General features: G+C 48.5%; 1 protein-coding gene across 1 annotated transcript in view; it reads left to right on the forward strand.

Annotated features, from left to right (window-relative positions):
• The window catches only part of LOC140200632 (dynein heavy chain domain-containing protein 1), a 234934-nt gene that overhangs the window by 65765 nt on the left and 153154 nt on the right, over nt 1–16015 (forward strand). The window contains exons 9-10 of the mRNA XM_072264203.1: nt 4239–4382; nt 7125–7266. Coding sequence (XP_072120304.1) covers nt 4239–4382; nt 7125–7266 — 286 coding nt within the window. The remainder of the gene's footprint in view (nt 1–4238; nt 4383–7124; nt 7267–16015) is intronic.

Below are 16015 nucleotides of genomic sequence, written 5' to 3' on the forward strand. Positions count from 1 at the left end.
CAATCCCATGGTTTCCTGAACTCAATCCCATGGTTGATGAAGGCCAACACACCATGCACCTTCTTAACCACACTGTCAACCTGTGCAGCAGCTTTGGGTGTCCTATGGACATGGACCCCAAGATCCCTCTGATCCTCCACACTGATCTTCTCAAACAACATAAGCAGCCTCATGTGTGGGTCCTTATGAAATGCTTTCTGAAGACCAAGTAAATGACATCCACTGTCTCTCCTTTGTCTACCCTGCTGATTACTTTCTCAAAGAACCCTAGAAGATTTGTCAGGCAAGATTTCCCTTTACAGAAACCATGCTGACTTTGACTTATTTTATCATTAGTCTCCAAATACACCCAAAACCTCATCCTTAATAATAGTTTCCAACACTTTACCAGCCATTGAGGTTAGGGTGACGGGCCTATAATTTCCTTTCTTTTGCTTTCCTCTCTTCTTAAAGATAGCTGACTGGTGGCGTAGTGGCATCAGCGCAGGACTTCAGAGCGAAGGCTCCCGAGTTCGAATCCAGCCGGCTCCCTTGCACGCTTTCCATCCGTGCTGGGTTGAGCGTTGAGCTAGCAACTCGGCCTCATAAAAATAAGAAAGCCTGCTTAAAAAAACGCCATCATGACAGCGTCCCAATGACTCCATTCGGAGTTAAGGGCTTTCTTCTTCTTCTTAAAGATTGGAGTGACATTTACAATCTTTCAGTCCTCCAGGATGATGGCAGAATCAAGTGATTCTTGAAACATCATGACCAATGCATCCGTTATCTTTTCAGCAACCTCTCTCAGGACTCTGGGATGTAGTCCATCTGACCAAATTGACCTATCCACCCTAAGACCTTTGAGTCTGCCTAACACTTTTACCTTTGTAATAACAATGGCACTCACTCCTGCTCCCTGACACTCACAGACCTCTGGCACACTGCTAGTGTCTTCCACAGTGAAGACTGATGCAAAGTACTCATTAAGTTCATCTGCCATTTCTTTGTCCCCCATTACTACCTCACCAGCAATGCACATAAAAATTGCTGGTGGAACACAGCAGGCCAGGCAGCATCTATAGGAAGAGGTACAGTTGACGTTTCGGGCCGAGACCCTTTGTCAGGACTACCTCACCAGCATCATTTTCCAGTGGTCCGATATCAACTCTCACCTCCCCTTTACTCTTTATATAACTGAAAAAAATTGTAATATCCTGCTTTATATTATTGGCTAGTCTGCCCTTGTATTTCATCTTTTCCCTTCTTATAGCTTTTTATTGTTGCCTTTTGTTGGATTTTAAAAGCTTCCTAATCATCCAACTTCCCAGTCACTTTTTTGCTACCTTATATCCCTTTCCCTTGGCCTTTATGCAGTCGTTAAAAAAGTCAATGTTTTGGGCCAGGACCCCTCATCAGGACTGGAGAAAAAGAATTAGGTCAGAGTAAAAAGGTGGGAGGAGGGGAGGAAGGAATTCAAGGTGGTAGGTGGTAGGTGAAACTGGGAGGGTGGCTGTGAAGTAAAGAGCTGGGAAATTGAGTGGTGAAGTGGAAATCTGATAGGAGAGGACAGAAGGCCATGGACGAAAGGGAAGGAGGTGGAGCACCAGAGGGAAGTGATGGGTGGGTAGGGAGATAAGGTGAGAGAGGAAAATGGGAATAGGGAATGGTGAAGGAGAGTGAGGGAGGCATTCCCAGAAGTTCGAGGAATCAGTATTCATGCCATCAGGTTGGAGGCTACCTGGACAGAATATAAGGTGTTGTTCCTCCAACCTGAGTGTGGCCTCATCGTGACAGTGGAGGAGGCCCTGGATTGACATGTCGGAAGGGGAATGGAAAGTGGAATTAAAATGGGTGGCGGCTGGGAAATCCCACTTTTTCTGGCTGATGGACCAGAGATGCTTGGCAAAGCGGTCTCCCAATCTATGTAGTATCTCACCGATATACAAGAGCCCACACAGTGAGCACCCCACCAGACTCACAGGTACAGTGTCGCCTCACCTGGAAGGACTGTTTAGGGCCCTGGATGGCAGTGAGGGAGGAAGTGTAAGGCAGGTGTAGGACTTGCTCAGCTACTTCTTCCATTTCGCACACATTGCCCTCACCCTATCGTCTCGCCACCCCACCAGGGATAGGGTTCCTCTTGGCATCACCTACCACCCCACCAGCCTCCACATCTAGCACATAATTCTCCCAAACCTCCAACATCTCAAATGGTATCTCAGCACCAAGCACATCTTTCCCTCCCTACCCACCCCACCCCCACTTTCTGCTTCCCGCAGGGATCGCTCCCTAAGCGACACCCTTGTCCATTCGTTCCTCCCCACTGATCTCCCTCCTGGCACTTATCCTTGCAAACAGAAAAACATCTGGTAATCCCTCCCCCTCACCAATCCCCATTCCCGTTTCCCTCTGTTACCTTATCCCCCTACCTGCCCATCACCTCCCTCTGGTGCTTCCCCCTTCCCTTTTTTCCATGACCTTTTGTCCTTTCCTGTCAGATTCCCCCTTCTCCAGCCTTTACCTCTCTCACCAATCGCCTTCCCAGTTCTTACCTTCATCCCCTTCCCCTTCCTGGTTTCACCTATCACCTACCAACTCGTATTTCTTCATCCGCTCCCCCCATCTTCTTACTCTGACTTCTCATCTTTTTCTCTCAGGCCATGATGAAGGGTCTCGGCTCAAAATATCAACTCTTTACTCTTTTCCTTGGATGCTGCCTGGCCTGCTGAGTTCCTCCAGCATTCTATGTGTGTCGAACTTTGATTAGTAAGGGTGCTGATAGTTATGGGGAGAAGTCAGGAGAATGGGGTTGAGAGGGATAATAAATCAGCCATGGTGGAATGGCACAGCAGACTCGATGGGCTGAATGGCCTAATTCTGCTCCTGTGTCTTCGGGTCTAATTGAAATCGTTGACCTCATCGATGCGGGTTGTTAATTCTTTTAAAAACCCCAGTTCACTTGGTCAGTGGGACCTGCCTGGGCAAAGCTATGCTGCCTATCTCTGACTTGTCCCAACTTTCCCAGTGTCCATTCGTGCTCTGTTGGGCTCATGCGTCTGTAGGTACCAGGTTTCTGTGCTCTCACTGCTGCGATACTCTCCTGTCTGTTTCTTCTCCACACTATCTACCTGCGATATCATCATCAGGAATCCCTGGACTTGTACACCAGGATGCCTCTGTTCCCCAGTACCCCACTAGGCCCCGTCACTGTGCGTCTCCCAGTCTCACTAAAGGGTATAGATTAGCTTTATGTGTCACACATACATTGAAACATCCAGTGAAATGCATTGTTCGTGTCAAATCAAATCAGCAAGAATTGAGCTGGGAGCAGCTCACAAGCCTCGCCATGCATCCAGTACCCCATTAACATGCCCACAACTCACTAACGTCCAGCACCCCATAACATGCCCACAACTCACTAACGTCCAGCATTCCATAACATGCCCACAACTCACTAACGTCCAGCACCCCATCGCATGCCCACAACTCACTAACGTCCAGCACCCCATCGCATGCCCACAACTCACTAATGTCCAGCATTCCGTAACATGCCCACAACTCACTAACGTCCAGCACCCCATCGCATGCCCACAACTCACTAACGTCCAGCATCCCATAACATGCCCACAACTCACTAACGTCCAGCATCCCATCGCATGCCCACAACTCACTAACGTCCAGCACCCCATAGCATGCCCACAACTCACTAACGTCCAGCATCCCATAACATGCCCACAACTCACTAACGTCTAGCATCCCATAACATGCCCACAACTCACTAACATCCAGCATCCCATCGCATGCCCACAACTCACTAATGTCCAGCATCCCATAACATGCCCACAACTCACTAACGTCCAGCATCCCATCGCATGCCCACAACTCACTAACGTCCAGCACCCCATAACATGCCCACAACTCACTAACGTCCAGCATCCCAAGGCATGCCCACAACTCACTAATGTCCAGCACCCCATCGCATGCCCACAACTCACTAACGTCCAGCATCCCATAACATGCCCACAACTCACTGATGTCCTAACCCTAACACGTGGGAGAAAAGCAGGGGAGCCAGAGGAAACCCATCCAGTCATGGGTGGAACGTACAAACAGTGGCAGGAATCAAACTCTGACTGGAGATCACTGGCACTCTAATAACGTTCCGTTAGAGCTGCCTGTCTCATCTCCCTCACCAGCCCTCGGGCCTGACTGTGGATGCTCTCTATACTGGATGTTGTTTTTGATGCTTTGCCCCATAGCGCAGGAACCCGGGCCAGACTGCGTTACTGAAGGTGATGCTGAAGTTCGATGAGGCCAGGCGGTTTGCCATCCATCCGTGCCGCACGGAGCTGCTGGAGAAGATGTCGTGGGTGCTGAGGTCTGTGGGTGAGAGCATACTGGAGGTGAGTGTTGTGTTATCGAGGCCATGCCTATCCAGTCTGAGCGTGTGACTGCTGGCCAGTCACTGTGTCCATCACACAATCATGTGGGGGGCGGGTGGAGGCCAGCACATTCCTCACCTCCATCACCTCAGGTCTGGGGTTTGGGACGACTGCACTGCGGGAGGGTTTACAGACACAGTTCTACAGCTCAGGAACAGAACTTGTGGCCCATCATGTCTGTACTGATCGTTATTAACCCTCACCAATTTTATCACTGCACCAGAGAAAGCATTCTATCCAATGCATCTCAGCTCGGTACAGCAAATACTCTGCCCCACAAGAGAGCTGTGGACACAACGCAGCAGATCACGGGGACCAGCCTCCCGTCCATGGACTCTGTCTACTCTCCTCGCTGCTTCAGTAGAACCGTCAGCAAAATCAAAGCCCCCACCCACCCTGGACATTCTTTCGTCTCCCCTCTCCCATCCGGCAGAAGATACAAAAGCCTGAAAGCACATACACCCCCTCCCCACCCCCAGGCTCAAGGACAGCTTCAGTCCCACTGTTATCGGACTATTAAATAGTTCCCTGGTATGGTAACATGAACTCTTGTCCTCACAATCTACCTCATTATGACCTTACATCTTGTTGTTTATCTGCACTGCGATTCCTCTGTAACTGTCACACGTTACTCTGCATTCTGTTATTGTTTTACTGTACCTTGTTCTACCTCATTGCTCTGTGTAATAATCTGATCTGTATGAACAGTATGCAAGACAAACTTTTCACTGGGTCTTAGTACATCTGACAATAAAGCAATTCCATTGCCAATGGTCTACACCAATCCCACCTGCCTGCATTAACTCCCTTATCCCTTTGTCTCCTGCTCATTCCAACATCTGTCCACCTTCTCTAGTAGCTCATTTCAGATACCAAATACCCTGAGTGTCTTTATCTTTCTTCCCTGGCCTGTCTCAGCTGCATTTCTGAAATAAACACACAAGATTGGTTGCTGAAATCTGCCTGAAGAAGCTGTGGCCTATCACTGCTACTGGGGCTGACAGCAGCTCACCAGAGTCCTCTGTCCTGGGCCAGTCCTTCACATTGTCCCAGATGTAGCCCACCTTTTCCTTCCTCTCCCAGGGATGAGATGGTTAAAGTTTCTGTTGACATTTCTGTAGTGCTGAGTTTAATGGGATGAGTTTGCCAGGCTCTTGCAGACTCGTCCCATTAAACTCAGCACTACAGAAATTTAGGTGAGGGAATTGAAAGTAACATTAGCAAATTTGCCGATGGCACAAAGCTGGGTGGCAGTGTGAAATGTGAGGAGGATGTTATGAGAATGCAGGGTGACTTGGACAGGTTGGGTGAGTGGGCAGATGCATGGCAGATGCAGTTTAATGTGGATAAATGTGAGGTTATCCACTTTGGTGGTAAGAACGGGAAGGCAAATTATTATCTCAATGGAGTCAAGTTAAGAAAAGAGGAAGGTGTTCTTGAACGTCAGTCACTGAAAGCAAGCATGCAATTACAGCAGGCTGTGAAGAAAGCTAATGGCATGCTGGCCTTCATAACGAGGGGAATTGAGTATAAGAGCAAATAGGTCCTTCTGCAGCTGTACAGGGTCCTGGTGAGACCACACCAAGAGTACTGTGTGCAGTTTTGGTCTCCAAATTTGAGGAAAGACATCCTTGCTATTGAGGGAGTGCAGCGTAGGTTCACGAGGTTAATTCTCGGGATGGTGGGATTATCATATGTCGAAAGATTGGAGCGACTGGGCTTGTATACTCTGGAATTTAGAAGACTGAGAGGGGATCTTATTGAAACATATAAGATTATTAAGGGATTGGACACGCTGGAGGCAGAAAGCATGTTCCCGCTGATGGGTGAGTCCAGAACCAGAGGCCACAGTTTAAGAATTAGGGGTAGGCCATTTAGAATGGAGTTGAGGAAAAACTTTTTCACCCAGAGAGTGGTGGATATATGGAATGCTTTGCCCCAGAAGGCTGTGGAAGCCAAGTCTCTGGATGCTTTCAAGAAAGAGATGGATAGAGCTCTTAAAGATAATGGAATCAAAGGTTATGGGGATAAGGCAGGAACTGGATACTGATTATGGATGATCAGCCATGATCACAGTGAATGGTGGTGCTGGCTCGAAGGGCCGAATGGCCTACTCCTGCACCTATTGTCTATTGACTGGAGAGGGGTGGTGGGATACCCTGGGGTCAGAGAGGGCTGACAGGGGTACCCTGGGACTGGAGAAGGGTGGCGGGATACCCTGGGGTCAGAGAGGGGTGATGAGGGTATCTGGGGGTCGGATAGGGCTGACAAGGGTACCCTGGGGTTGGAGAAGGTTGACAAGGGTACCCTGGGACTGGAGAGGGTTGGCGGGATACCCTGGGTTCGGAGAGGGGTGGTGGGATACCCTGGGTTCGGAGAGGGGTGGTGGGATACCCTGGGGTCAGAGAGGGCTGGTGGGATACCCTGGGTCTGGATAGGATTGGCGAGATACCCTGGGACTGGAGAGGATTGGTGGGATACCCTGGGGTCAGAGAGGGGTGGTGGGATACCCTCGGGTCAGAGAGGGGTGGCGAGGATATCCAGGGGTCGGATAGGGCTGACAAGGGTGCCCTGGGGTTGGAGAGGGCTGGTGGGATACCCTGGGGTCGGAGAGGGCTGACAAGGGTACCCTGGGACTGGAGAGGGGTGGCGGGATACACAGGTATGAGATGGTCATTCAATTCCTGCGTCATTGTTCTTCAGGTAACAGAGGGACTGCAGGATGCCAATTCCCCACAACTGGAGGAGCCAGAGACCAGGACAACAGAGAGAGAGTCTGCAGGGAGCACTAAGAATGAATGTGGATGTGGCTTGTGCAGAACATGTGAGAAACAGCACGCGGGAGGTGAGAGGGCATGAGAACTGGCTTTGTTTGAGTGCCGGCAAACCAAGCTGAAGTTCCAGCTTCCTCACGAGATCCCCAGCATCACCCCAGCATCACCCCAGTTAGTGTCAGTCACATTGTGAGTTGAGAGTAATGTAAAGACCAGGGTGTTCTGCTGGCTGAGAGGTTCCACTCCCAGTGGCACCTAGTCAATGGTGTGGGAAAGCTGTTCCTGTTCACAAATACATCCCAGCTCAGTCAGTCTGCCTCAAGGCCTAGATCAGGGGTCGGCAACCTTTTTGCCTCTGTGGGCCGGATCGCGTATTAATGAGCAGACGGTGGGCCAGATAAATGCCATAAGAAACTTGAAATATGGGAATTATCCATTTAAATACATCTAGTTATGTTTTGCCTCAAATTAATGAATAACACATGTGAGAAAATCATTTGTGCTTAACCAAGGATGCCAATTAGTAATGAAAGAACTCAGTTTAGTTTTTCTGTCCCACCATTGCTGGTGCCCCATCAGTTGTGATGCCAATTACCTTCGACACATTAAGTTTCATTTCTGACATCATTTTCAGCAAAGCTTCAAAAATGTCTGCTCCAGTAACCGTGTCTTTCATAGGAATTAATTGAATAAACTCTTCAAAAATTTGAGAAGTTGAGGTCACTCCTCGCACAAACACTGCAAGTTGAGCAGTGTCTCTCAAGTCTGTGCTTTCATCAGGCGCAATTGAAAAACAATGTCATTCGCTGCAGGCATCCCTTAAACAACTTTTAACATCTGCTGACATTTCTTCAACTCGCTGTGTGATTGTTCTTGCTGACAGGCTGACAGATGCAAATAAGGATTTCTTTTCAGGACAAACAATATTCACCACTGCCAGTAAACATGCTTTGACAAACTCTCCATTTGTAAAAGGCTTCATCTTTTCTGCAATACGTTTTGAGACTTCGTAGCTGGCATGGATATTTCCTTCATTTTCACTGCATTTTTGGCACTCAGTGTCTACCTTCCTGCATTTTGCATTCATTGCCATTGGAATTTTTTTCTTTGATTTTATTTCGAAATATGAGTTATTCAACAAGTATCGTAGCAAATGTAAATATCTGGATATTTAGCGTGGATTTCTTGTTAAAACACAGTGACACTGTTTCTGTTTACAAATTTGAACGATCCCATCTGAAAACCTGTGCGTACACTGAGAGTATCTAATACATGTTAATAGGGTAGTCTGCCTTCCCGTCATTCGTATATACCAGTGTTTGGTTTGGAACAAAACGGAACCTGGGGCCAGTGTAACAAGACGCCATGCATGTCCATCAATGTGGTCGCGTGAAACACTCAGAATAAGGAAAAACCACTCGCGGGCCAGATAAGCATAGTATCTCAATATTTGCTCGCGGGCCGGATCTACCCCGTGAGCCGTAGGTTGCCTACCCCTGTCCTAGACTCATGGAGCCTTGTAATGCAGCTGGTGGCCCTTGAGCCTGGCATCCATACTAACCCATTTACCCCGATCCCCTTTATCAGCTCTCAGTCGTACACTTCCGAACCCCAGTCATTCAAGAATTTATCCAGATATACCGCACCACTCTGATGTTTGAATCCAAGGTTCTTTCAGAAGTCCAGAAAGAAGCACAAAACCTGTTGCTTCACCTTCGATTTATTAAGCATTGGTAGAAGAATGGAGCATTGAAACAGTGCTAGAGGTCTACTAAGTGAAGTGAAGGGTGGGACAGTCATACTGAAATAAGAGACTACAATGGCACTGGCCTCACGGTTAGCTCTTTTGTACACATAGATGAGGAAAGTTCCATTCAAATTTGTCAATATGAATCACCCATTCAACTAATACAGTACCTGCGAAGCTCCAGGATTATACCAATACAACCACTAGGGGCACATTGAATTACCACATATACATACTGTGACCATACTGGGCAGTTACCTGTAAACAAGTAATTACCATATATAAAATACAAGCAGATAATTAATTGTAAAACTGCAAAGAAAATAATAATTAAACAATCTAATTTAAGAATAAACAGCTGGATGCAACCTTTCCCAACCCCAGATATCCTGTACACTTCCCTACCTCAGTGATTATTGATTCCAAGTTCAAAGCAAATTTATTTTATGTTGTGTACAACCTTGGGATTCATCTTCTTCCAGGCTCCCACAAAGCAAAGAAACACAATGGAATCCATGAAAATCCCCATCTCATAAAGTCTGTCAAACGCGCAATGTGCGGAAAAATACCAAATTGTGCAAGCAATAAAAACATTAATAATGTAATACACAGAACTTTACCAAAGAGTCCCCAGGAGGTGCGCACATAGCCATGGAGCCAGTTCAGCACTGAGGAGAGTGAATCCAGACCAGCAGCTCCATGGCTGCAGGGTTACAACTGCTCCTGAACCTGGTGGGATGGACCCAAGGCTCCTGCATCTCCTGAACCTGGAGATGTGCACCCAAGGCTCCTGTATCTCCTGAACCTGGAGATGTGCACCCAAGGCTCCTGTATCTCCTGAACCTGGAGACGTGCACCCAAGGCTCCTGCATCTCCTGAACCTGGAGACATGCACGCAAGGCTCTTGCATCTCCTGAACCTGGTGGGATGGACCCAAGGCTCCTGCATCTCCTGAACCTGGAGACGTGCACGCAAGGCTCCAGCATCTCCTGAACCTGGTGGGATGGACCCAAGGCTCCTGCATCTCCTGAACCTAGAGACATGCACCCAAGGCTCCAGCATCTCCTGAACCTGGTGGGATGGACCCAAGGCTCCTGCATCTCCTGAACTTGGAGACGTGCACCCAAGGCTCCTGCATCTCCTGCTCAATGGTAACAGTGAGAAGCAACAGAGATAGATTAAAGCCAGTCAGATGGGACAGGCACAAGTGGGGGACCCTGGCGGATAGACAGTTCAGGGCCCTCAGCCTCAATGTCTTAATCTTTTAAGTTTTGCTCAGCCCTTAAATTGGCAAAACATCAGTTCATTTTTTTACTGTTGGGTGGGCCCCAAAGCTTCAATCTGGCCCAAAATCCACCCAGCTAACCAGCTCAACAACAGCCTTCTTAAGAGTCCAGTTCACCAAATCTGTCAGGATGGAGTGAAAACAGCAGGTCATACAATTGGTCAGAAGCACAGCTCTCAAAGGATAATTATAGGCTACAGACTGCAGTGATCATGGTTCAGAAGAAGTATATTTAATAGAATAGATGGTAGTTCTGTGAGCTGCCCACAAAACTTCGCCATTTATTGCCAGTGCCATCTTGGATAGCTGTGACCCCTGAGATGTGCTGAACAACAGTTGCTGAGTTTTCCACCATATCAGACCTGCTGCTGTCTCGTTATAAATCACTTGAAGGTCCCGAAGTGGAGAAAGGGAGAGAAAGTAAACAAATCAGAGCTAAAGGCGAGTTTATTGTCATCTGCACTAGTAAGAGCCAGAGGTCCCACGCCACCAGGTTCAAGAACAGTTATTACCCGACAACCATCAGGTCCCACACCACCACGTTCAGGAATAGTTATTACCGCTCAACCATCAGGTCCCACACCACCAGGTTCAGGGACAGTTATTACCCCTCAACCATCAGGTCCCACACCACCAGGTTCCTAACAGTTATTACCCCTCAACCATCAGGTAGAAACCACCACGTTCAGGAATAGTTATTACCGCTCAACCATCAGGTCCCACACCACCAGGTTCAGGAATAGTTATTACCCCTCAACCATCAGGTCCCACACCACCAGGTTCCTAACAGTTATTACCCCTCAACCATCAGGTCCCACACCACCAGGTTCAGGGACAGTTATTACCCCTCAACCATCAGGTCCCACACCACCAGGTTCAGGAACAGTTATTACCTCTCAGCCATCAGCTTCAGGAGCATCTTCAGGTTCTTGAACCAGCGTCGATAACTTAACTCTCCTCAACTCTGAACAGGTTCTACAACTCCTGTTATTGGGATTTTTATTATTGAATTTGCACAGATTGCCTTCATTAGTTGTTTGTCAGTCTTGGCAGGAGGTACTGAGGAGATGTCAGGGGTAAGTTTTTTATGCAGAGGGTGGTGAGTGTGTGGAATTGGCTGCCAGCAGCAGTGGTTGAGGCGTATACAATAGGGTCTTTTAAGAGGCTCCTGGATGGCTACATGGAGCTTTGAAAAGTAGAGGGCTATGAGTAAAGCCTAGGTAGTTCTAAGGTAGGGTCCTGTTCGGCACAACCCTGTGGCCGAAGGGCCTGTATTCTGCTGTAGGTTTTCCATTTTTCTATGTTTCTATTTCTTTGTGTATAGTTTTTCATTGATTCTGTTGTATTTCTTTGTCCTGCTGGGCATACCCACAAGAAAATGAATCTCACAGTTGTGGTGACATTTACAGTATGTAGTTTGGTAATAAATTTACTTTGAATTTTGTATTCACGGTGCAATGAAAAGCTTCCAACGGAATTTCCGGCAGAGCATCAGATAAGCAGTGCTCACAGAAAACAGAAATCGGATCAATAAAGTCCATTTTCGAGCTGTGATCAAAGTGGTTCAAAGTTCAAAGTAAATTTATTATCAAAATACATACATATCTGTCTGCATATACAACCACAAGGCTAATTTTCTTCTGGGCACTGTTTTTTTGGCTCTACTGAGGTGGAGATCTGGGTTGTGCTGGTCAGTGGTTGAAGATAAGTAGCTGTTCCTGAGACCTGTGGTGTGGGACTTCAGGCTTCTGTACCTCCTTATCTAATGGGAGCTCTGTGAAGGTGGCATGGAAATGATGGTGGCGACCTTTGTTTTTAGACATTGCATCACCTGCACCAGCCAACCCTCCATCAAGGACATAAATTTTTGGACAAACAACGTCAAGGGTTGCATAAAAAGGGCTACCTTTCGGTCAGGTCCATTTTGTGGTAGTGTCTCTGATTGCGGAGTGACCAACCAAGAAGAGAGATTCATTAGAAAGAGCCAATAAAAATAACTCGAGTGAAAGTGGGGTAGCCATTCTTTGAGCGTGCCAGTGTTTAGAGAGGCTCTGGCTCATCAAGTTTGGGCCAGGCTTGGGCGAGGTACAGCATCTGGTAAGTTTGACACTTTCTGTTCTTATTTGTTCATTCCCCGTCTGCTAGGGTGTAATCATTCAGTGAGAATGGCTCCAGGGGCAGTGTCTGTACTCTGTGTGCGATGAGGGAAATCTGGGAGACTACCAGTCTCCCAGAAAAACACATCCGCACCGGGGCACCAAGCTGCAGCTCCTGAGAGAACGTATTAAAGAAATGGAGCTGCAGTTCTATCACCTTCAACTCGTATGGGAGATTGAGAAGATGATAGACAGGAGCGACAGTGTCAATGTGTAGTGAGGAGAAGCTGATGATAGGACAAAATTGCAGTCAACAGGATGAGTTGCAACATAAAAGGCAGACAAAATCGAAAAGGGTGAGTACAGGACTGAAAGTGTTACATGTGAATGTGTGCAATATACAGAATGAGGTGGATGAACTTGTAGCACAATTACAGATTGGCATGTATGGAGGCCAGGTCAATATGAGTATTCAAGGCAGATATTGATCGATAATTGATTGGACATAGTATCAAAGGTTATGGGGAGAGAGCTGGGAACTGCGGCTGAGGAGCAGATAGAAAAATAGCTTCAGCCATGATTGAATGGTGAAGCAGACTCGATGGGCCAAATGGCCTAATTCTGCTCCTTTGTCTTATGGTTGTATGTTGTTGACATCACTGAATCCTGCCGAAAGAAGATTATAGCAACACACATAAAAGTTGCTGGTGAATGCAGCAGGCCAGGCAGCATCTCTAGGAAGAGGTGCAGTCGACATTTCAGGCCGAGACCCTAACATTAGTCTTGACGAAGGGTCTCGGCCTGAAACGTCGACTGCACCTCTTCCTAGAGATGCTGCCTGGCCTGCTGCGTTCACCAGCAACTTTTATGTGTGTTACTTGAATTTCCAGCATCTGCAGAATTCCTGTTGTTTGAAAGAAGATTATAGCTGGGAGCTTAATGTCCATGGATTTGGGGAAAACTGGGGAGGGACGTGTCCGTGATGTATTGGACTGAGTCCTGTGGATATTCCCGATGGGGAGGGATGTGTCTGGATGGACTGAGTCCTGTGGATATTCCTGATGGGGAGGGATGTGTCCGTGATGTATTAGACTGAGTCCTGTGGATATTCCTGATGGGGAGGGATGTGTCCGGATGGACTGAGTCCTGTGGATATTCCCGATGGAGAGGGATGTGTCCGGATGGACTGAATCCTGTGGATATCCCCAATGGGGAGGGATGTGTCCGGATGGACTGAGTCCTGTGGATATTCCTGATGGGGAGGGATGTGTTCATGATGTAATAGACTGAGTCCTGTGGATATTCCTGATTGGGAGGGATGTGTCTCTGATGTATTAGACTGAGTCCTGTGGATATTCCCGATGGGGGGGATGTGTCCGTGATGTATTGGACTGAGTCCTGTGGATATTCCCGATGGGGAGGGATGTGTCTGGATGGACTGAGTCCTGTGGATATTCCCGATGGGGAGGGATGTGTCCGTGATGTATTGGACTGAGTCCTGTGGATATTCCCGATGGGGAGGGATGTGTCCGTGATGTATTGGACTGAGTCCTGTGGATATTCCCAATGGGGAGGGATGTGTCTGGATGGACTGAGTCCTGTGGATATTCCCAATGGGAAGGGATGTGTCCGTAATGTATTGGACTGAGTCCTGTGGATATTCCCAGTGGGGAGGGATGTGTCCGTGATGTATTGAACTGAGTCCTGTGGATATTTCCGATGGGGGGGATGTGACGGTGATGTATTGGACTGAGTCCTGTGGATATTCCCGATGGGGGGGATGTGTCCGTGATGTATTGGACTGAGTCCTGTGGATATTCCCGATGGGGAGGGATGTGTCCATTTGGACTGAGTCCTGTGGATATTCCTGATGGGAAGGGATGTGTCCGTGATGTATTGGACTGAGTCCTGTGGATATTCCCGATGGGGAGGGAGGTGTCCGTGATGTATTGGACTGAGTCCTGTGGATATTCCCAATGGGGAGGGATGTGTCTGGATGGACTGAGTCCTGTGGATATTCCTGATGGGGAGGGATGTGTCCGGATGGACTGAGTCCTGTGGATATTCCCAATGGGGGGGATGTGTCTGTGATGTATTGGACTGAGTCCTGTGGATATTCCAGATGGGGGGGATGTGTCCGTGATGTATTGGACTGAGTCCTGTGGATATTCCCGATGGGGAGGGATGTGTCTGGATGGACTGAGTCCTGTGGATATTCCCGATGGGGAGGGATGTGTCCGTGATGTATTGGACTGAGTCCTGTGGATATTCCCAATGGGGAGGGATGTGTCTGGATGGACTGAGTCCTGTGGATATTCCCAATGGGAAGGGATGTGTCCGTAATGTATTGGACTGAGTCCTGTGGATATTCCCAGTGGGGAGGGATGTGTCCGTGATGTATTGAACTGAGTCCTGTGGATATTTCCGATGGGGGGGATGTGACCGTGATGTATTGGACTGAGTCCTGTGGATATTCCCGATGGGGGGGATGTGTCCGTGATGTATTGGACTGAGTCCTGTGGATATTCCCGATGGGGAGGGATGTGTCCATTTGGACTGAGTCCTGTGGATATTCCTGATGGGAAGGGATGTGTCCGTGATGTATTGGACTGAGTCCTGTGGATATTCCCGATGGGGAGGGAGGTGTCCGTGATGTATTGGACTGAGTCCTGTGGATATTCCCAATGGGGAGGGATGTGTCTGGATGGACTGAGTCCTGTGGAGATTCCCGATGGGGAGGGATGTGTCCGTGATGTATTGGACTGAGACCTGTGGATATTCCCGATGGGAAGGGATATGTCCGTGATGTATTGGACTGAGTCCTGTGTATATTCCCGATGGGGAGGGATGTGTCCGTGATGTATTGGACTGAGTCCTGTGGATATTCCCAATGGGGAGGGATGTGTCTGGATGGACTGAGTCCTGTGGATATTCCCGATGGGGAGGGATGTGTCCGTGATGTATTGGACTGAGTCCTGTGGATATTCCCGTTGGGGAGGGATGTGTCCCGATGAACTGAGTCCTGTGGATATTCCCGATGGGAAGGGATGTGTCCGTGATGTATTGGACTGAGTCCTGTGGATATTCCCGATGGGGAGGGATGTGTCCGTGATGTATTGGACTGAGTCCTGTGGATATTCCCGATGGGGAGGGATGTGTCTGGATGGACTGAGTCCTGTGGATATTCCCGATGGGGAGGGATGTGTCCGTGATGTATTGGACTGAGTCCTGTGGATGTTCCCGATGGGGAGGGATATATCTGGATGGACTGAGTCCTGTGGATGTTCCCGATGGGGAGGGACGTGTCCGTGATGTATTTGACTGAGTCCTGTGGATGTTCCCGATGGGGAGGGACGTGTCCGTGATGTATTGGTCTGAGTCCTGTGGATGTTCCCGATGGGGAGGGACGCGTCCGTGATGTATTGGACTGAGTCCTGTGGATGTTCCCGATGGGGAGGGATGCGTCCGTGATGTATTGGACTGAGTTCTGTGGATATTCCCGATGGGGAGGGATGTGTCTGGATGGACTGAGTCCTGTGGATATTCCCGATGGGGAGGGATGTGTCCGTGATGTATTGGACTGAGTCCTGTGGATGTTCCCGATGGGGAGGGAGGCGTCCGTGATGTATTGGACTGAGTCCTGTGGATGTTCCCGATGGGGAGGGACGCGTCCGTGATGTATTGGTCTGAGT

The sequence above is a fragment of the Mobula birostris genome, chromosome 7, assembly GCF_030028105.1.
Source record: "Mobula birostris isolate sMobBir1 chromosome 7, sMobBir1.hap1, whole genome shotgun sequence".
Taxonomy (NCBI): domain Eukaryota; kingdom Metazoa; phylum Chordata; class Chondrichthyes; order Myliobatiformes; family Myliobatidae; genus Mobula; species Mobula birostris.